A 22831-nucleotide genomic window follows, 5' to 3' on the forward strand; every position below is an offset into this window, starting at 1 on the left:
ATTCAACTGAGCTACCAAATCCGCTTCGGACCTTAACATGTAAACGCGATAGCTAAAACGGTTTCCGAAATTCGGTTTTCGTCTTTCGGAAAATCTGCCGCATGTAAACGTAGTGCCAGAGATCTTGCGATCTGACGCCATGTGATTTGTGTTTGTATTTGAAAACTCCTGTTTACGTCAACAAATGACGACTAAATTCCAGAGCTTACGGCTGAGATTCAGCGTGCAATTTCGGAACCGGAGGTGCAAGTAGACCTATGCTGAAATGTTAAGGAAAACTTCGTCGAAAGGACGAGAGAGTGCCTGTGGATTTGTGGAAGAAACCTGCGTAATAAAATATGTCATACACGTTCACAGGTAACGTAAACTGCAATAATACGTAAATTACTTAATTCTATCGACAAATTTGTATATTATTATGCATTCAAAAGTTGCGTTCTTTCTGCGACACCCTTCTGATAGTAAAAGGTATCAAATCCAGATCCCCTTTTTAAAGTTCAGAGACGCTTAATGGTCACTGTAACGAGCCATGCTTCGAAATATAATGACGAGAAAAAGGGAAAACAATGCGGCCAGGTATGCCTCATGAAATCAACTGTTTATCTCGTGGCTCCTATTTTCGGATTGCTACGCTCATTATCGTTGCCTGCCTGTGTGCAAGTAGATAATGCTTTAATGCGTCCGATGAATTTTTATCTTTGGCTCTTTTGCCGTACACATGGTCTTTTATTCCACTGAGTTCCATTTTCTTGCAACCGCTGTTAACTGCAGATTTTCTGTACCTTTTATTTAATTGCCTTCCATTTATTCAAGCAATAAAAACTTAATTACCGTCTTCCAACAGTGTATGGGCTCAGGAAACGCGATTATAAATTAAGTTATTAAAAACGTAACACAAAATTGACTTTGACTCTACTGTACTTCGAGACGGTGCACGTACCCGGAGTAACGTAATACGTGCACTTGCTGGAGTTGGCAGTAAACAAATGAAAACACAAGGGAACTACATTCTTGTCATTACTGTTCTCTTAAGTTACACTCTCCATGGATGAATAGCATTTCTACCGTCTTTTCATTGGTATACATTGTACTTCACAAACCTTCAACTAGAGACAGTTGACTGTTTTATCAGAGCGCAATTTTCTTGTGTTTACATTTGTTTACAGCCAATTCCAGCAATTGGACGAACAACATTCGTTACCCCAGGCATTTGCTCTGTGTGTAGCATAGGAGAGTCGAAGTCATTGTAGAGTTACATTTTTAATAACGCCATGTTTATGTGAACGGTACACTGTGATTCGTTTCTGAACAGTTCTTGAGAAGAGAAAGAGGATTAACGAATTAAAAAAATTAAGTTAATATTTGAAAAATGACGAACTGCTGTTCAGTTTTCGTAAAGATCAAAGTTATAAGAAAAGCAATCAAGTTTGTTTATAACCTCCTGGTAACTACCGCATTTTACGGACTGTAAGGTGCTATGGACTGTAAGACGAACCTTAATTTTTAAACAAGTTTTAAAAAAATAACGTTTTAAATCCTAACAGCCCTTTAAAATCTCTGAAAATCATCATATGAAATTTCTTTTTCTTCTTCTTCCTCTTCGTGTCATCGTTGTCCTCTTCTTACATAACTTGGTCTTCACCGCCACCGAGAGCGTTACTTATGACTTCTTCACAGATTTAACAATGTTTTCTCTCACTCTAGAGCGCGACTGTTTTACCCACTGACACACTTTTTTTACTGTTGGTCGTTTTAGAGCTCCGTTCGGCGTGAATTATGTTGGGTTTCATCCATCATCCATTTGTTCCATTCCTCTCTCAAATACACTTCAAATGATTTATTTACCGAGGCTTCAAGAGGTCCCAGTTGTGAAGTAAATCCTCCCAGAATAACAGCAAACTCTGTATTTCCGTGCCTCAATTTCTCTTTCACAGAATTTTTTAAATGACTACTAAACTGATCTACCAGAAGGAGAGAAGTCTGTTAATCCACAACTTCATACCAGTCTCGTCCACCCAGCCCTTGTCGTGTACGTGAACAACAACACCTGACGTTATTTCAGGATGTTCTGGCATTATTTTGCGCTTGAGAATGGCCAGTGGGGAAAGTTTAGAACCGTCAGCACAACAAGAAAGGACAACAGTGTAGTGCATTTTTTCATGTCCACTTGTTTTTATAATTACATTTTTAGCACCCTTCATGGCAAGAACTCTGTTACGGCAATCAAATGTCAGATGAGTTTCGCCTATATTCGCTATTTGGCTTAGTTCCACACTGGTTTTCTTTCGATGTTGAATAATAAATCGACAGAAAGATAATATTTTCTCTTCACAATCTTGTGGCAATTTCTGAGATACTTGGTTTTGGATCGCGTGCTAAGTCCATGACGCTTCATAAACCCGTAGCACCAACCAACTCCACCCTTAAAGACTGTAGCGCCAAGTTACGAGCGTGTATTTGAATCACTTTTGTATTGATTCCAGTTCCATTCTGACGGTGACGTTGAACGCGTTTCAATACATCATCTTCTAGTTTTGGCCAGTTTGCACTCAGTCCTCTATTTCTAATATTTAGTCTTCCTCATTTTTTTCAGTTCTTCTTTATTAGCCCGCTAATCACGAATGATTTTTTTCTGCTGCTGGAGGGCCGAAATGCCGCTCAGCTGCTCTGTTCCCATGTTCTTCTGCATATGCTAATATTTTCAATTTATAGCCGGCATCATACAGGGTGTTTCAAAAATGACCGGTATATTTGAAACGGCAATAAAAACTAAACGAGCAGCGATAGAAATACACCGTTTGTTGCAATATGCTTGGGACAACAGTACATTTTCAGGCGGACAAACTTTCGAAATTACAGTAGTTACAATTTTCAACAACAGATGGCGCTGCAAGTGATGTGAGAGATATAGAAGACAACGCAGTCTGTGGGTGCGCCATCTGTACGTCGTCTTTCTGCTGTAAGCGTGTGCTGTTCACAGCGTGCAAGTGTGCTGTGGACAACATGGTTTATTCCTTAGAACAGAGGATTTTTCTGGTTTTGGAATTCCACCGCCTAGAACACAGTGTTGTTGCAACAAGACGAAGTTTTCAAAGGAGGTTTAATGTAACCAAAGGACCGAAAAGCGATACAATAAAAGATCTGTTTGAAAAATTTCAACGGACTGGGAACGTGACGGATGAGCGTGCTGGAAAGGTAGGGCGACCGCGTACGGCAACCACAGAGGGCAACGCGCAGCTAGTGCAGCAGGTGATCCAACAGCGGCCTCGGGTTTCCGTTCGCCGTGTTGCAGCTGCGGCCCCAATGACGCCAACGTCCACGTATCGTCTCATGCGCCAGAGTTTACACCTCTATCCATACAAAAATCAAATGCGGCAACCCCTCAGCGCCGCTACCATCGCTGCATGAGAGACATTCGCTAACGATATAGTGCACAGGATTGATGATGGCGATATGCATGTGGGCAGCATTTGGTTTACTGACGAAGCTTATTTCTACCTGAACGACTTCGTCAATAAACAGAACTGGCGCATATGGGGAACCGAAAAGCCCCATGTTGCAGTCCCTGCATCCTCAAAAAGTACTGGTCTGGGCCGCCATTTCTTCTAAAGGAATCATTGGCCCATTTTTCAGATCCGAAACGATTACTGCATCACGCTATCTGGACATTCTTCGTGAATTTGTGGCGGTACAAACTGCCTTAGACGACACTGCGAACACCTCGTGGTTTATGCAAGATAGTGCCCGGCCACATCGCACGGCCGACGTCTTTAATTTCCTGAATGAATATTTCGATGATCGTGTGATTGCTTTGGGCTATCCGAAACATACAGGAGGCGGCGTGGATTGGCCTCCCTATTCGCCAGACATGTACCCCTGTGACTTCTTTCTGTGGGGACACTTGAAAGACCAGGTGTACCGCCAGAATCCAGAAACAATTGAACAGCTGAAGCAGTACATCTCATCTGCATGTGAAGCCATTCCGCCAGACACGTTGTCAAAGGTTTCGGGTAATTTCATTCAGAGACTACGCCATATTATTGCTACGCATGGTGGATATGTGGAAAATATCGTACTATAGAGTTTCCCAGACCGCAGCGCCATCTGTTGTTGAAAATTGTAACTACTGTAATTTCGAAAGTTTGTCTGCCTGAAAATGTACTGTTGTCCCAAGCATATTGCAACAAACGGTGTATTTCTATCGCTGCTCGTTTAGTTTTTATTACCGTTTCAAATATACCGGTCATTTTTGAAACACCCTGTATGAATACCTTTAATTTTTTTTCCGCTACGAAAGTAGCTATTAACAAAGATATTGTGCTGTTACCGATAACACAAATTACTTTCAATTCAAGTTCACTGCCACCATAGCTGCAATGACGCACCGAAGGCTACACAGTAGAGATGGGCAAACTGAAACACGTAACTGTTTCGAAACAAATAAAACAGTACAATGCAATGTTTCGATACGCTGTTTCGAAACAGTGAAACAGTTTGTGTTTTGTAATCTAATAAACCTACACACTTTATCAACTTGAATGTCTACTGTATAAGTATGTCCATATAAACACAAATGAGGTGCGAGAGCGCTAATCATATCGCAGAAAGTATTAAACTATCTCTTAGGCGTATTGTCAGTTTCATATTCCCTGCAGCAAATGCACTGCTTTCGTGTCGTGTGACTTTCATACTTTTCGGTTGGCTGAGGACAGCCATAGCTGAAGACAGAAGAACCACCACGAACGGAACTGGAGGTGGGAGCAAACTGCAGACACAACTGATATGCTACTGGGATTCCCACATTCCGTTAGTATGGGTAATATACCCATCCTGCTGATTTCCATGCACACAAAGGGAATCATTGTGGATAATAGACTCAGCGACTATAGCCTCACAAATAACGCTAACTAATTCGAATAAGTAACAAAATATAACAGAAAAAAATTTTGTCTTTCAAGGTGTTTCGAACCGTTACTGTAAATTCACCATGCTACCCAGCCCTTCCCGTTCACCATTACACTATAAGTGATATGTCAAACAGATTGATCGCAATTATACCTACATCAAAGTTATGTGTATGTCTAATAACTGTCACTCTATGCCTTTTTTTATTCAAAATGTTGTAGGCTTACTTGCGTTTCTTAATATGAACAGAGAAGCGTATGTTATAAAAAAAAGTGTAATGTAACTGAATGATTTTCACACATTTATTATTTTGAATGTGAGTAGTATGCGTTGTTTTATTGTTTGGTTAGTGTTTATAAATCAGATGTCACGCCATTTCGGAATAGGACAGTCAACTAGAAACGCAGCTTTATTTAGGATATCTTAAGCTACATGCTATTGCTCGTCAAAAAGATTTCGACACTCTTGAAAGTGTTTCATGAAGTGGTATGTTGTGTTTCAGTACCTGTGCCGAGCCCGAATCTCGTCCGACACAGAGCAGAATGAAACATCACTGTTTAGATACAATTTCCGTTCCAAGCACAGGAGGACTGAAACAGCCTTGTTTTGAAACAACGATACACTTTCTGTGTCTGGCTCGAGATCGACTCTGGTCCGGTTATCCGAGACAGGGGCAGCATGAAACACCACTGTTTCGAAACAGTGAACCACAGCCGTTCCGAAACACTGAAACAGTTGCACGTATCGATACACCGTATCGAAACATAGAAACAGTGGCCAAGTCTACTACACAGTGTTCTGGGTTCGTGGCGGCACGGCGGAGCCCTGAGGGAGGCACTGCTGTGAATCCCCTCAACTCATGTTCGTCGCTTCGCTGCACTGCTGCTGCCAATTGAATGCAATGTTGCCACATAGAGATAGATGTCCCACAGCATCGAACGTATGGCCATTTTTAAGACACGCAGAAATTTTAAATCAAAGACTGGACATTTTCATATTAATTTAGAGTGTAAGACGCACGTGAATTTTGGAGGCAATTTCTCGAAGAAAGAAGTGCGTCTTATAGCCCGTAAAATACGGTAAACAACATTTGTTTGATACATTTTTTTTTAATTTTGCTTCTGGACAGAAAGTTATTTGAGGTACTCAAGATCAACAGGACACACTGTGTACTTACCCCTCGCGAGTCCGCGGCGCATTGCGGAAGACATGTTCTCAGGCGGTAGGACTTCGTAGTTGTAGACGGGCGCCACCTCTGCCTGTTTATTACTCTCTCTCAGTGGCCGTGTGCAGCGCGGATAACGGCTCTGACACGCATTACGTAATCAAACCTCATAGCGCCCTCTGCTCAAGCACCACTGATACAGGCTGCGGGGATATCTACTGTTTCGATAATTGCCACGAGAGAGTCCGCCATGTTCTCAAACATCGCGGTAAACAATGCCTTCTGTTCGTTACACACTGACTCAGCGGAGTAAGCTGACGAAGCAGTTTTTTTCGCCCTGACGAGCATGCGCTGCATACTGCTTGGAAGCCCAAAATAACCCGAGTGGGTGTAGTCTTTAATTCGCCGAACGCACATTAAACCTTAATCTTTCTCCCAAGCGTACAATTAAGAGAAATATGAAAATCACACGTTAATCATAGAAACATACATATAGGGCGAGCGTCAATGCGCAAGTGTGTGAAATCAGACACTCGAAGTACTCCCTGTAATTAATTTTGCACTAACAGCTACCAGCCCCGAAAAGAGCCGATATGGCTAAAGACACTTCCGTGATGCTGAGAACCTCCAGTTTGATATATTTATACGTCCTGGACTAAAATTAAACGATGACAGCTCTTTTTTTATTCGCCGTCTGTCCAAGTAGCGTCAATTAATACTGTGTAATGTACAACGCCGAGATTCACAAATTGCGATACAGTGGAACTTCGCTTAACGAGCACCTGCGGCGCTCAAATTGCATAACGAGCAAAACAAATTGTAAACAGGATGACTCGCTTAAGGAGCGATGTTTCGCATAACGAATGACGGCGATTTAGTGTGACGTCACGAGCTGTTCGCGCGCAGTAGGGGAAACGTTCTTCAATATGGACACCTTTCATTGTCGACAGCGGCATATGAACATTGTCTTTAGTACGTATGGGGCCTCCCGGCCAAAAATGCCATACGCTCATTTCATTTCAGTACGTACTGCAGTCTGGGTTTAGCGCTCTTTCTGTACCATCTTGGTGCAGCTTGCGACCACACATTTTTCTAAACTTGTCTTCACAGAGTGTGTTCTTTTTGTACAAATTTTAATAACCTTCGTAGAAATGCCCCCGAAGATAAGGCCGCAAGAAGACGACCATAAGAAACATCCTGGCAGATTAAAACTGTGTGTCGTACCGAGGCTCGAACTCGGGACCTTTGCCTTTCTCGGGCAAGTGCTCTACCAACTGAGCTACCCAAGCACGACTCACGTCCCGTCCTCACAGCTTTACTTCTGCCAGTACCTCGTCTCGTTTCATGGTTCGCAGGAGAGCTTCTGCAAAGTTTGGAAGGCAGGAGACGAGATACTGGCAGAAGTAAAGCTGTGAGGACGGACGTGAGTCGTGATGGATAGCTCAGATGGTAGAGCACTTGCCAGCGAAAGGTAAAGGTCGGTCCGGCACACAGTTTTAATCTGCCAGGAAGTTTCATATCAGCGCACACTCCGCTGCAGAGTGAAAATCTCATTCTGGAAACATCAACCAGACTATGGCTAAGCCATGTCTCCGCAATATCCTTTCTTTCAGGAGTGCTAGTTCTGCATGGTTCGCTGGAGAGCTTCTGCAAAGTTTGGAAGGTAGGAGACGAGGTACTGGCAGAAGTGAAGCTATAAGGACGGGGCGTGAGTCGTGCTTCTATAGCTCAGATGGTAGAGCACTTGCCCACGAAAGGCAAAGGTCCCGAGTTCGAGTCTCGGTCCGGCACACAGTTTTAATCTGGTAGGAAGTTTCATATCAGCGCACACACAACTGCAGAGTGAAAACCTCATTCTGGAAACATCCCCCGGACTGTGGCTAAGCCATGTATCCGCAATGTCCTTTCTTTCAGGATTGCTAGTTCTGCATGGTTCCCTGGAGAGCTTCTGTAACGTTTGGAAGGTAGGAGACGAGGTACTGGCAGAAGTGAAGCTGTGAGGACGGGGTGTGAGTCATGCTTGAGTAGCTCCGATGGTAGAGCACTTGCCCGCGAATGGCAAAGGTCCCGAGATCGAGTCTCGGTCCGGCACACAGTTTTAATCTGGTAGGAAGTTTCATATCAGCGCACACACAACTGCAGAGTGAAAACCTCATTCTGGAAACATCCCCCAGACTGTGGCTAAGCCATGTATCCGCAATGTCCTTTCTTTCAGGACAGCTAGTTCTGCATGGTTCCCTGGAGAGCTTCTGCAAAGTTTGGAAGGTAGGAGACGAGGTACTGGCAGAAGTGAAGCTGTGAGGACGGGGTGTGAGTCATGCTTGAGTAGCTCCGATGGTAGAGCACTTGCCCGCGAATGGCAAAGGTCCCGAGTTCGAGTCTCGGTCCGGCACACAGTTTTAATCTGGTAGGAAGTTTCATATCAGCGCACACACAACTGCAGAGTGAAAACCTCACTCTGGAAACATCCCCCAGACTGTGGCTAAGCCATGTATCCGCAATGTCCTTTCTTTCAGGACAGCTAGTTCTGCATGGTTCCCTGGAGAGCTTCTGCAAAGTTTGGAAGGTAGGAGACGAGGTACTGGCAGAAGTGAAGCTGTGAGGACGGGGTGTGAGTCATGCTTGAGTACCTCCGGTGGTAGAGCACTTGCCCGCGAATGGCAAAGGTCCCGAGTTCGAGTCTCGGTCCGGCACACAGTTTTAATCTGGTAGGAAGTTTCATATCAGCGCACACACAACTGCAGAGTGATAACCTCATTCTGGAAACATCCCCCAGACTGTGGCTAAGCCATGTATCCGCAATGTCCTTTCTTTCAGGACAGCTAGTTCTGCATGGTTCCCTGGAGAGCTTCTGCAACGTTTGGAAGGTAGGAGACGAGGTACTGGCAGAAGTGAAGCTGTGAGGACGGGGTGTGAGTCATGCTTGAGTAGCTCCGATGGTAGAGCACTTGCCCGCGAAAGGCAAAGGTCCCGAGTTCGAGTCTCGGTCCGGCACACAGTTTTAATCTGGTAGGAAGTTTCATATCAGCGCACACACAACTGCAGAGTGAAAACCTCATTCTGGAAACATCCCCCAGACTGTGGCTAAGCCATGTATCCGCAATGTCCTTTCTTTCAGGACAGCTAGTTCTGCATGGTTCCCTGGAGAGCTTCTGCAAAGTTTGGAAGGTAGGAGACGAGGTACTGGCAGAAGTGAAGCTGTGAGGACGGGGTGTGAGTCATGCTTGAGTAGCTCCGATGGTAGAGCACTTGCCCGCGAAAGGCAAAGGTCCCGAGTTCGAGTCTCGGTCCGGCACACAGTTTTAATCTGGTAGGAAGTTTCATATCAGCGCACACACAACTGCAGAGTGAAAACCTCATTCTGGAAACATCCCCCGGACTGTGGCTAAGCCATGTATCCGCAATGTCCTTTCTTTCAGGATTGCTAGTTCTGCATGGTTCCCTGCAGAGCTTCTGCAACGTTTGGAAGGTAGGAGACGAGGTACTGGAAGAAGTGAAGCTGTGAGGACGGGGTGTGAGTCATGCTTGAGTAGCTCCGATGGTAGAGCACTTGCCCGCGAAAGGCAAAGGTCCCGAGTTCGAGTCTCGGTCCGGCACACAGTTTTAATCTGGTAGGAAGTTTCATATCAGCGCACACACAACTGCAGAGTGAAAACCTCATTCTGGAAACATCCCCCAGACTGTGGCTAAGCCATGTATCCGCAATGTCCTTTCTTTCAGGACAGCTAGTTCTGCATGGTTCCCTGGAGAGCTTCTGCAAAGTTTGGAAGGTAGGAGACGAGGTACTGGCAGAAGTGAAGCTGTGAGGACGGGGTGTGAGTCACGCTTGAGTAGCTCCGATGGTAGAGCACTTGCCCGCGAAAGGCAAAGGTCCCGAGTTCGAGTCTCGGTCCGGCACACAGTTTTAATCTGGTAGGAAGTTTCATATCAGCGCACACACAACTGCAGAGTGAAACCCTCATTCTGGAAACATCCCCCAGACTGTGGCTAAGCCATGTATCCGCAATGTCCTTTCTTTCAGGACAGCTAGTTCTGCATGGTTCCCTGGAGAGCTTCTGCAAAGTTTGGAAGGTAGGAGACGAGGTACTGGCAGAAGTGAAGCTGTGAGGACGGGGTGTGAGTCATGCTTGAGTAGCTCCGATGGTAGAGCACTTGCCCGCGAATGGCAAAGGTCCCGAGTTCGAGTCTCGGTCCGGCACACAGTTTTAATCTGGTAGGAAGTTTCATATCAGCGCACACACAACTGCAGAGTGAAAACCTCATTCTGGAAACATCCCCCAGACTGTGGCTAAGCCATGTATCCGCAATGTCCTTTCTTTCAGGATTGCTAGTTCTGCATGGTTCCCTGGAGAGCTTCTGCAACGTTTGGAAGGTAGGAGACGAGGTACTGGCAGAAGTGAAGCTGTGAGGACGGGGTGTGAGTCATGCTTGAGTAGCTCCGATGGTAGAGCACTTGCCCGCGAAAGGCAAAGGTCCCGAGTTCGAGTCTCGATCCAGCACACAGTTTTAATCTGGTAGGAAGTTTCATATCAGCGCACACACAACTGCAGAGTGAAAACCTCATTCTGGAAACATCTCCCAGACTGTGGCTAAGCCATGTATCCGCAATGTCCTTTCTTTCAGGATTGCTAGTTCTGCATGGTTCCCTGGAGAGCTTCTGCAAAGTTTGGAAGGTAGGAGACGAGGTACTGGCAGAAGTGAAGCTGTGAGGACGGGGTGTGAGTCATGCTTGAGTAGCTCCGATGGTAGAGCACTTGCCCGCGAAAGGCAAAGGTCCCGAGTTCGAGTCTCGGTCCGGCACACAGTTTTAATCTGGTAGGAAGTTTCATATCAGCGCACACACAACTGCAGAGTGAAAACCTCATTCTGGAAACATCCCCCAGACTGTGGCTAAGCCATGTATCCGCAATGTCCTTTCTTTCAGGAGCGCTAGTTCTGCATGGTTCCCTGGAGAGCTTCTGCAAAGTTTGGAAGGTAGGAGACGAGGTACTGGCAGAAGTGAAGCTGTGAGGACGGGGTGTGAGTCATGCTTGAGTAGCTCCGATGGTAGAGCACTTGCCCGCGAAAGGCAAAGGTCCCGAGTTCGAGTCTCGGTCCGGCACACAGTTTTAATCTGGTAGGAAGTTTCATATCAGCGCACACACAACTGCAGAGTGAAAACCTCATTCTGGAAACATCCCCCAGACTGTGGCTAAGCCATGTATCCGCAATGTCCTTTCTTTCAGGATTGCTAGTTCTGCATGGTTCCCTGGAGAGCTTCTGCAAAGTTTGGAAGGTAGGAGACGAGGTACTGGCAGAAGTGAAGCTGTGAGGACGGGGCGTGAGTCGTGCCTCTATAGCTCAGATGGTAGAGCACTTGCCCACGAAAGGCAAAGGTCCCGAGTTCGAGTATCGGTCTGGCACACAGTTTTAATCTGCCAGGAAGTTTCATATCAGCGCACACTCCGCTGCAGAGTGAAAACCTCATTCTGGAAACATCCCCCAGACTGTGGCTAAGCCATGTCTCCGCAATATCCTTTCTTTCAGGAGCGCTAGTTCTGCATGGTTCCCTGGAGAGCTTCTGCAAAGTTTGGAAGGTAGGAGACGAGGTACTGGCAGAAGTGAAGCTGTGAGGACGGGGTGTGAGTCATTCTTGAGTAGCTCCGATGGTAGAGCACTTGCCCGCGAATGGCAAAGGTCCCGAGTTCGAGTCTCGGTCCGGCACACAGTTTTAATCTGGTAGGAAGTTTCATATCAGCGCACACACAACTGCAGAGTGAAAACCTCATTCTGGAAACATCTCCCAGACTGTGGCTAAGCCATGTATCCGCAATGTCCTTTCTTTCAGGATTGCTAGTTCTGCATGGTTCCCTGGAGAGCTTCTGCAAAGTTTGGAAGGTAGGAGACGAGGTACTGGCAGAAGTGAAGCTGTGAGGACGGGGTGTGAGTCATGCTTGAGTAGCTCAGATGGTAGAGCACTTGCCCGCGAATGGCAAAGGTCCCGAGTTCGAGTCTAGGTCCGGCACACAGTTTTAATCTGGTAGGAAGTTTCATATCAGCGCACACACAACTGCAGAGTGAAAACCTCATTCTGGAAACATCTCCCAGACTGTGGCTAAGCCATGTATCCGCAATGTCCTTTCTTTCAGGATTGCTAGTTCTGCATGGTTCCCTGGAGAGCTTCTGCAAAGTTTGGAAGGTAGGAGACGAGGTACTGGCAGAAGTGAAGCTGTGAGGACGGGGTGTGAGTCATGCTTGAGTAGCTCAGATGGTAGAGCACTTGCCCGCGAATGGCAAAGGTCCCGGGTTCGAGTCTAGGTCCGGCACACAGTTTTAATCTGGTAGGAAGTTTCATATCAGCGCACACACAACTGCAGAGTGAAAACCTCATTCTGGAAACATCTCCCAGACTGTGGCTAAGCCATGTATCCGCAATGTCCTTTCTTTCAGGATTGCTAGTTCTGCATGGTTCCCTGGAGAGCTTCTGCAACGTTTGGCAGGTAGGAGACGAGGTACTGGCAGAAGTGAAGCTGTGAGGACGGGGTGTGAGTCATGCTTGAGTAGCTCCGATGGTAGAGCACTTGCCCGCGAATGGCAAAGGTCCCGAGTTCGAGTCTCGGTCCGGCACACAGTTTTAATCTGGTAGGAAGTTTCATATCAGCGCACACACAACTGCAGAGTGAAAACCTCATTCTGGAAACATCTCCCAGACTGTGGCTAAGCCATGTATCCGCAATGTCCTTTCTTTCAGGATTGCTAGTTCTGCATGGTTCCCTGGAGAGCTTCTGCAAAGTTTGGAAGGTAGGAGACGAGGTACTGGCAGAAGTGAAGCTGTGAGGACGGGGTGTGAGTCATTCTTGAGTAGCTCCGATGGTAGAGCACTTGCCCGCGAATGGCAAAGGTCCCGAGTTCGAGTCTCGGTCCGGCACACAGTTTTAATCTGGTAGGAAGTTTCATATCAGCGCACACACAACTGCAGAGTGAAAACCTCATTCTGGAAACATCTCCCAGACTGTGGCTAAGCCATGTATCCGCAATGTCCTTTCTTTCAGGATTGCTAGTTCTGCATGGTTCCCTGGAGAGCTTCTGCAAAGTTTGGAAGGTAGGAGACGAGGTACTGGCAGAAGTGAAGCTGTGAGGACGGGGTGTGAGTCATGCTTGAGTAGCTCAGATGGTAGAGCACTTGCCCGCGAATGGCAAAGGTCCCGAGTTCGAGTCTAGGTCCGGCACACAGTTTTAATCTGGTAGGAAGTTTCATATCAGCGCACACACAACTGCAGAGTGAAAACCTCATTCTGGAAACATCTCCCAGACTGTGGCTAAGCCATGTATCCGCAATGTCCTTTCTTTCAGGATTGCTAGTTCTGCATGGTTCCCTGGAGAGCTTCTGCAAAGTTTGGAAGGTAGGAGACGAGGTACTGGCAGAAGTGAAGCTGTGAGGACGGGGTGTGAGTCATGCTTGAGTAGCTCAGATGGTAGAGCACTTGCCCGCGAATGGCAAAGGTCCCGGGTTCGAGTCTAGGTCCGGCACACAGTTTTAATCTGGTAGGAAGTTTCATATCAGCGCACACACAACTGCAGAGTGAAAACCTCATTCTGGAAACATCTCCCAGACTGTGGCTAAGCCATGTATCCGCAATGTCCTTTCTTTCAGGATTGCTAGTTCTGCATGGTTCCCTGGAGAGCTTCTGCAACGTTTGGCAGGTAGGAGACGAGGTACTGGCAGAAGTGAAGCTGTGAGGACGGGGTGTGAGTCATGCTTGAGTAGCTCCGATGGTAGAGCACTTGCCCGCGAATGGCAAAGGTCCCGAGTTCGAGTCTCGGTCCGGCACACAGTTTTAATCTGGTAGGAAGTTTCATATCAGCGCACACACAACTGCAGAGTGAAAACCTCATTCTGGAAACATCTCCCAGACTGTGGCTAAGCCATGTATCCGCAATGTCCTTTCTTTCAGGATTGCTAGTTCTGCATGGTTCCCTGGAGAGCTTCTGCAAAGTTTGGAAGGTAGGAGACGAGGTACTGGCAGAAGTGAAGCTGTGAGGACGGGGTGTGAGTCATTCTTGAGTAGCTCCGATGGTAGAGCACTTGCCCGCGAATGGCAAAGGTCCCGAGTTCGAGTCTCGGTCCGGCACACAGTTTTAATCTGGTAGGAAGTTTCATATCAGCGCACACACAACTGCAGAGTGAAAACCTCATTCTGGAAACATCCCCCAGACTGTGGCTAAGCCATGTATCCGCAATGTCCTTTCTTTCAGGACAGCTAGTTCTGCATGGTTCCCTGGAGAGCTTCTGCAAAGTTTGGAAGGTAGGAGACGAGGTACTGGCAGAAGTGAAGCTGTGAGGACGGGGTGTGAGTCACGCTTGAGTAGCTCCGATGGTAGAGCACTTGCCCGCGAAAGGCAAAGGTCCCGAGTTCGAGTCTCGGTCCGGCACACAGTTTTAATCTGGTAGGAAGTTTCATATCAGCGCACACACAACTGCAGAGTGAAACCCTCATTCTGGAAACATCCCCCAGACTGTGGCTAAGCCATGTATCCGCAATGTCCTTTCTTTCAGGACAGCTAGTTCTGCATGGTTCCCTGGAGAGCTTCTGCAAAGTTTGGAAGGTAGGAGACGAGGTACTGGCAGAAGTGAAGCTGTGAGGACGGGGTGTGAGTCATGCTTGAGTAGCTCCGATGGTAGAGCACTTGCCCGCGAATGGCAAAGGTCCCGAGTTCGAGTCTCGGTCCGGCACACAGTTTTAATCTGGTAGGAAGTTTCATATCAGCGCACACACAACTGCAGAGTGAAAACCTCATTCTGGAAACATCCCCCAGACTGTGGCTAAGCCATGTATCCGCAATGTCCTTTCTTTCAGGATTGCTAGTTCTGCATGGTTCCCTGGAGAGCTTCTGCAACGTTTGGAAGGTAGGAGACGAGGTACTGGCAGAAGTGAAGCTGTGAGGACGGGGTGTGAGTCATGCTTGAGTAGCTCCGATGGTAGAGCACTTGCCCGCGAAAGGCAAAGGTCCCGAGTTCGAGTCTCGATCCAGCACACAGTTTTAATCTGGTAGGAAGTTTCATATCAGCGCACACACAACTGCAGAGTGAAAACCTCATTCTGGAAACATCTCCCAGACTGTGGCTAAGCCATGTATCCGCAATGTCCTTTCTTTCAGGATTGCTAGTTCTGCATGGTTCCCTGGAGAGCTTCTGCAAAGTTTGGAAGGTAGGAGACGAGGTACTGGCAGAAGTGAAGCTGTGAGGACGGGGTGTGAGTCATGCTTGAGTAGCTCCGATGGTAGAGCACTTGCCCGCGAAAGGCAAAGGTCCCGAGTTCGAGTCTCGGTCCGGCACACAGTTTTAATCTGGTAGGAAGTTTCATATCAGCGCACACACAACTGCAGAGTGAAAACCTCATTCTGGAAACATCCCCCAGACTGTGGCTAAGCCATGTATCCGCAATGTCCTTTCTTTCAGGAGCGCTAGTTCTGCATGGTTCCCTGGAGAGCTTCTGCAAAGTTTGGAAGGTAGGAGACGAGGTACTGGCAGAAGTGAAGCTGTGAGGACGGGGTGTGAGTCATGCTTGAGTAGCTCCGATGGTAGAGCACTTGCCCGCGAAAGGCAAAGGTCCCGAGTTCGAGTCTCGGTCCGGCACACAGTTTTAATCTGGTAGGAAGTTTCATATCAGCGCACACACAACTGCAGAGTGAAAACCTCATTCTGGAAACATCCCCCAGACTGTGGCTAAGCCATGTATCCGCAATGTCCTTTCTTTCAGGATTGCTAGTTCTGCATGGTTCCCTGGAGAGCTTCTGCAAAGTTTGGAAGGTAGGAGACGAGGTACTGGCAGAAGTGAAGCTGTGAGGACGGGGCGTGAGTCGTGCCTCTATAGCTCAGATGGTAGAGCACTTGCCCACGAAAGGCAAAGGTCCCGAGTTCGAGTATCGGTCTGGCACACAGTTTTAATCTGCCAGGAAGTTTCATATCAGCGCACACTCCGCTGCAGAGTGAAAACCTCATTCTGGAAACATCCCCCAGACTGTGGCTAAGCCATGTCTCCGCAATATCCTTTCTTTCAGGAGCGCTAGTTCTGCATGGTTCCCTGGAGAGCTTCTGCAAAGTTTGGAAGGTAGGAGACGAGGTACTGGCAGAAGTGAAGCTGTGAGGACGGGGTGTGAGTCATTCTTGAGTAGCTCCGATGGTAGAGCACTTGCCCGCGAATGGCAAAGGTCCCGAGTTCGAGTCTCGGTCCGGCACACAGTTTTAATCTGGTAGGAAGTTTCATATCAGCGCACACACAACTGCAGAGTGAAAACCTCATTCTGGAAACATCTCCCAGACTGTGGCTAAGCCATGTATCCGCAATGTCCTTTCTTTCAGGATTGCTAGTTCTGCATGGTTCCCTGGAGAGCTTCTGCAAAGTTTGGAAGGTAGGAGACGAGGTACTGGCAGAAGTGAAGCTGTGAGGACGGGGTGTGAGTCATGCTTGAGTAGCTCAGATGGTAGAGCACTTGCCCGCGAATGGCAAAGGTCCCGAGTTCGAGTCTAGGTCCGGCACACAGTTTTAATCTGGTAGGAAGTTTCATATCAGCGCACACACAACTGCAGAGTGAAAACCTCATTCTGGAAACATCTCCCAGACTGTGGCTAAGCCATGTATCCGCAATGTCCTTTCTTTCAGGATTGCTAGTTCTGCATGGTTCCCTGGAGAGCTTCTGCAAAGTTTGGAAGGTAGGAGACGAGGTACTGGCAGAAGTGAAGCTGTGAGGACGGGGTGTGAGTCATGCTTGAGTAGCTCAGATGGTAGAGCACTTGCCCGCGAATGGCAAAGGTCCCGGGTTCGAGTCTAGGTCCGGCACACAGTTTTAATCTGGTAGGAAGTTTCATATCAGCGCACACACAACTGCAGAGTGAAAACCTCATTCTGGAAACATCTCCCAGACTGTGGCTAAGCCATGTATCCGCAATGTCCTTTCTTTCAGGATTGCTAGTTCTGCATGGTTCCCTGGAGAGCTTCTGCAACGTTTGGCAGGTAGGAGACGAGGTACTGGCAGAAGTGAAGCTGTGAGGACGGGGTGTGAGTCATGCTTGAGTAGCTCCGATGGTAGAGCACTTGCCCGCGAATGGCAAAGGTCCCGAGTTCGAGTCTCGGTCCGGCACACAGTTTTAATCTGGTAGGAAGTTTCATATCAGCGCACACACAACTGCAGAGTGAAAACCTCATTCTGGAAACATCTCCCAGACTGTGGCTAAGCCATGTATCCGCAATGTCCTTTCTTTCAGGATTGCTAGTTCTGCATGGTTCCCTGGAGAGCTTCTGCAAAGTTTGGAAGGTAGGAGACGAGGTACTGGCAGAAGTGAAGCTGTGAGGACGGGGTGTGAGTCATTCTTGAGTAGCTCCGATGGTAGAGCACTTGCCCGCGAATGGCAAAGGTCCCGAGTTCGAGTCTCGGTCCGGCACACAGTTTTAATCTGGTAGGAAGTTTCATATCAGCGCACACACAACTGCAGAGTGAAAACCTCATTCTGGAAACATCTCCCAGACTGTGGCTAAGCCATGTATCCGCAATGTCCTTTCTTTCAGGATTGCTAGTTCTGCATGGTTCCCTGGAGAGCTTCTGCAAAGTTTGGAAGGTAGGAGACGAGGTACTGGCAGAAGTGAAGCTGTGAGGACGGGGTGTGAGTCATGCTTGAGTAGCTCAGATGGTAGAGCACTTGCCCGCGAATGGCAAAGGTCCCGAGTTCGAGTCTAGGTCCGGCACACAGTTTTAATCTGGTAGGAAGTTTCATATCAGCGCACACACAACTGCAGAGTGAAAACCTCATTCTGGAAACATCTCCCAGACTGTGGCTAAGCCATGTATCCGCAATGTCCTTTCTTTCAGGATTGCTAGTTCTGCATGGTTCCCTGGAGAGCTTCTGCAAAGTTTGGAAGGTAGGAGACGAGGTACTGGCAGAAGTGAAGCTGTGAGGACGGGGTGTGAGTCATGCTTGAGTAGCTCAGATGGTAGAGCACTTGCCCGCGAATGGCAAAGGTCCCGGGTTCGAGTCTAGGTCCGGCACACAGTTTTAATCTGGTAGGAAGTTTCATATCAGCGCACACACAACTGCAGAGTGAAAACCTCATTCTGGAAACATCTCCCAGACTGTGGCTAAGCCATGTATCCGCAATGTCCTTTCTTTCAGGATTGCTAGTTCTGCATGGTTCCCTGGAGAGCTTCTGCAACGTTTGGCAGGTAGGAGACGAGGTACTGGCAGAAGTGAAGCTGTGAGGACGGGGTGTGAGTCATGCTTGAGTAGCTCCGATGGTAGAGCACTTGCCCGCGAATGGCAAAGGTCCCGAGTTCGAGTCTCGGTCCGGCACACAGTTTTAATCTGGTAGGAAGTTTCATATCAGCGCACACACAACTGCAGAGTGAAAACCTCATTCTGGAAACATCTCCCAGACTGTGGCTAAGCCATGTATCCGCAATGTCCTTTCTTTCAGGATTGCTAGTTCTGCATGGTTCCCTGGAGAGCTTCTGCAAAGTTTGGAAGGTAGGAGACGAGGTACTGGCAGAAGTGAAGCTGTGAGGACGGGGTGTGAGTCATTCTTGAGTAGCTCCGATGGTAGAGCACTTGCCCGCGAATGGCAAAGGTCCCGAGTTCGAGTCTCGGTCCGGCACACAGTTTTAATCTGGTAGGAAGTTTCATATCAGCGCACACACAACTGCAGAGTGAAAACCTCATTCTGGAAACATCTCCCAGACTGTGGCTAAGCCATGTATCCGCAATGTCCTTTCTTTCAGGATTGCTAGTTCTGCATGGTTCCCTGGAGAGCTTCTGCAAAGTTTGGAAGGTAGGAGACGAGGTACTGGCAGAAGTGAAGCTGTGAGGACGGGGTGTGAGTCATGCTTGAGTAGCTCCGATGGTAGAGCACTTGCCCGCGAATGGCAAAGGTTCCGAGTTCGAGTCTCGGTCCGGCACACAGTTTTAATCTGGTAGGAAGTTTCATATCAGCGCACACACAACTGCAGAGTGAAAACCTCATTCTGGAAACATCTCCCAGACTGTGGCTAAGCCATGTATCCGCAATGTCCTTTCTTTCAGGATTGCTAGTTCTGCATGGTTCCCTGGAGAGCTTCTGCAAAGTTTGGAAGGTAGGAGACGAGGTACTGGCAGAAGTGAAGCTGTGAGGACGGGGTGTGAGTCATGCTTGAGTAGCTCCGATGGTAGAGCACTTGCCCGCGAATGGCAAAGGTCCCGAGTTCGAGTCTCGGTCCGGCACACAGTTTTAATCTGGTAGGAAGTTTCATATCAGCGCACACACAACTGCAGAGTGAAAACCGCATTCTGGAAACATCTCCCAGACTGTGGCTAAGCCATGTATCCGCAATGTCCTTTCTTTCAGGATTGCTAGTTCTGCATGGTTCCCTGGAGAGCTTCTGCAAAGTTTGGAAGGTAGGAGACGAGGTACTGGCAGAAGTGAAGCTGTGAGGACGGGGTGTGAGTCATGCTTGAGTAGCTCCGATGGTAGAGCACTTGCCCGCGAATGGCAAAGGTCCCGAGTTCGAGTCTAGGTCCGGCACACAGTTTTAATCTGATAGGAAGTTTCATATCAGCGCACACACAACTGCAGAGTGAAAACCTCATTCTGGAAACATCTCCCAGACTGTGGCTAAGCCATGTATCCGCAATGTCCTTTCTTTCAGGATTGCTAGTTCTGCATGGTTCCCTGGAGAGCTTCTGCAACGTTTGGCAGGTAGGAGACGAGGTACTGGCAGAAGTGAAGCTGTGAGGACGGGGTGTGAGTCATGCTTGAGTAGCTCCGATGGTAGAGCACTTGCCCGCGAATGGCAAAGGTCCCGAGTTCGAGTCTAGGTCCGGCACACAGTTTTAATCTGATAGGAAGTTTCATATCAGCGCACACACAACTGCAGAGTGAAAACCTCATTCTGGAAACATCTCCCAGACTGTGGCTAAGCCATGTATCCGCAATGTCCTTTCTTTCAGGATTGCTAGTTCTGCATGGTTCCCTGGAGAGCTTCTGCAAAGTTTGGAAGGTAGGAGACGAGGTACTGGCAGAAGTGAAGCTGTGAGGACGGGGTGTGAGTCATTCTTGAGTAGCTCCGATGGTAGAGCACTTGCCCGCGAATGGCAAAGGTCCCGAGTTCGAGTCTCGGTCCGGCACACAGTTTTAATCTGGTAGGAAGTTTCATATCAGCGCACACACAACTGCAGAGTGAAAACCTCATTCTGGAAACATCTCCCAGACTGTGGCTAAGCCATGTATCCGCAATGTCCTTTCTTTCAGGATTGCTAGTTCTGCATGGTTCCCTGGAGAGCTTCTGCAAAGTTTGGAAGGTAGGAGACGAGGTACTGGCAGAAGTGAAGCTGTGAGGACGGGGTGTGAGTCATGCTTGAGTAGCTCCGATGGTAGAGCACTTGCCCGCGAATGGCAAAGGTCCCGAGTTCGAGTCTCGGTCCGGCACACAGTTTTAATCTGGTAGGAAGTTTCATATCAGCGCACACACAACTGCAGAGTGAAAACCGCATTCTGGAAACATCTCCCAGACTGTGGCTAAGCCATGTATCCGCAATGTCCTTTCTTTCAGGATTGCTAGTTCTGCATGGTTCCCTGGAGAGCTTCTGCAAAGTTTGGAAGGTAGGAGACGAGGTACTGGCAGAAGTGAAGCTGTGAGGACGGGGTGTGAGTCATGCTTGAGTAGCTCCGATGGTAGAGCACTTGCCCGCGAATGGCAAAGGTCCCGAGTTCGAGTCTAGGTCCGGCACACAGTTTTAATCTGATAGGAAGTTTCATATCAGCGCACACACAACTGCAGAGTGAAAACCTCATTCTGGAAACATCTCCCAGACTGTGGCTAAGCCATGTATCCGCAATGTCCTTTCTTTCAGGATTGCTAGTTCTGCATGGTTCCCTGGAGAGCTTCTGCAACGTTTGGCAGGTAGGAGACGAGGTACTGGCAGAAGTGAAGCTGTGAGGACGGGGTGTGAGTCATGCTTGAGTAGCTCCGATGGTAGAGCACTTGCCCGCGAATGGCAAAGGTCCCGAGTTCGAGTCTAGGTCCGGCACACAGTTTTAATCTGGTAGGAAGTTTCATATCAGCGCACACACAACTGCAGAGTGAAAACCTCATTCTGGAAACATCTCCCAGACTGTGGCTAAGCCATGTATCCGCAATGTCCTTTCTTTCAGGATTGCTAGTTCTGCATGGTTCCCTGGAGAGCTTCTGCAACGTTTGGCAGGTAGGAGACGAGGTACTGGCAGAAGTGAAGCTGTGAGGACGGGGTGTGAGTCATGCTTGAGTAGCTCCGATGGTAGAGCACTTGCCCGCGAATGGCAAAGGTCCCGAGTTCGAGTCTCGGTCCGGCACACAGTTTTAATCTGGTAGGAAGTTTCATATCAGCGCACACACAACTGCAGAGTGAAAACCTCATTCTGGAAACATCTCCCAGACTGTGGCTAAGCCATGTATCCGCAATGTCCTTTCTTTCAGGATTGCTAGTTCTGCATGGTTCCCTGGAGAGCTTCTGCAAAGTTTGGAAGGTAGGAGACGAGGTACTGGCAGAAGTGAAGCTGTGAGGACGGGGTGTGAGTCATTCTTGAGTAGCTCCGATGGTAGAGCACTTGCCCGCGAATGGCAAAGGTCCCGAGTTCGAGTCTCGGTCCGGCACACAGTTTTAATCTGGTAGGAAGTTTCATATCAGCGCACACACAACTGCAGAGTGAAAACCTCATTCTGGAAACATCTCCCAGACTGTGGCTAAGCCATGTATCCGCAATGTTCTTTCTTTCAGGATTGCTAGTTCTGCATGGTTCCCTGGAGAGCTTCTGCAAAGTTTGGAAGGTAGGAGACGAGGTACTGGCAGAAGTGAAGCTGTGAGGACGGGGTGTGAGTCATGCTTGAGTAGCTCCGATGGTAGAGCACTTGCCCGCGAATGGCAAAGGTCCCGAGTTCGAGTCTCGGTCCGGCACACAGTTTTAATCTGGTAGGAAGTTTCATATCAGCGCACACACAACTGCAGAGTGAAAACCTCATTCTGGAAACATCTCCCAGACTGTGGCTAAGCCATGTATCCGCAATGTCCTTTCTTTCAGGATTGCTAGTTCTGCATGGTTCCCTGGAGAGCTTCTGCAAAGTTTGGAAGGTAGGAGACGAGGTACTGGCAGAAGTGAAGCTGTGAGGACGGGGTGTGAGTCATGCTTGAGTAGCTCCGATGGTAGAGCACTTGCCCGCGAATGGCAAAGGTCCCGAGTTCGAGTCTCGGTCCGGCACACAGTTTTAATCTGGTAGGAAGTTTCATATCAGCGCACACACAACTGCAGAGTGAAAACCTCATTCTGGAAACATCTCCCAGACTGTGGCTAAGCCATGTATCCGCAATGTCCTTTCTTTCAGGATTGCTAGTTCTGCATGGTTCCCTGGAGAGCTTCTGCAAAGTTTGGAAGGTAGGAGACGAGGTACTGGCAGAAGTGAAGCTGTGAGGACGGGGTGTGAGTCATGCTTGAGTAGCTCCGATGGTAGAGCACTTGCCCGCGAATGGCAAAGGTCCCGAGTTCGAGTCTAGGTCCGGCACACAGTTTTAATCTGGTAGGAAGTTTCATATCAGCGCACACACAACTGCAGAGTGAAAACCTCATTCTGGAAACATCTCCCAGACTGTGGCTAAGCCATGTATCCGCAATGTCCTTTCTTTCAGGATTGCTAGTTCTGCATGGTTCCCTGGAGAGCTTCTGCAACGTTTGGCAGGTAGGAGACGAGGTACTGGCAGAAGTGAAGCTGTGAGGACGGGGTGTG

The 22831-nt window shown here is 48.2% G+C and overlaps 1 protein-coding gene across 1 annotated transcript in view; it reads right to left on the reverse strand.

Moving 5' to 3' along the window:
* The window catches only part of LOC124605308 (alanine--glyoxylate aminotransferase 2, mitochondrial-like), a 153636-nt gene extending 147441 nt beyond the window's left edge, over positions 1-6195 (reverse strand). The window contains exon 1 of the mRNA XM_047136890.1: positions 6083-6195. Coding sequence (XP_046992846.1) covers positions 6083-6116 — 34 coding nt within the window. The 5' untranslated portion in view covers positions 6117-6195. The remainder of the gene's footprint in view (positions 1-6082) is intronic.
* Between the last annotated feature and the right edge of the window lie 16636 nt (positions 6196-22831).

This window comes from Schistocerca americana, chromosome 3 (genome assembly GCF_021461395.2).
Source record: "Schistocerca americana isolate TAMUIC-IGC-003095 chromosome 3, iqSchAmer2.1, whole genome shotgun sequence".
NCBI classification, from domain to species: domain Eukaryota; kingdom Metazoa; phylum Arthropoda; class Insecta; order Orthoptera; family Acrididae; genus Schistocerca; species Schistocerca americana.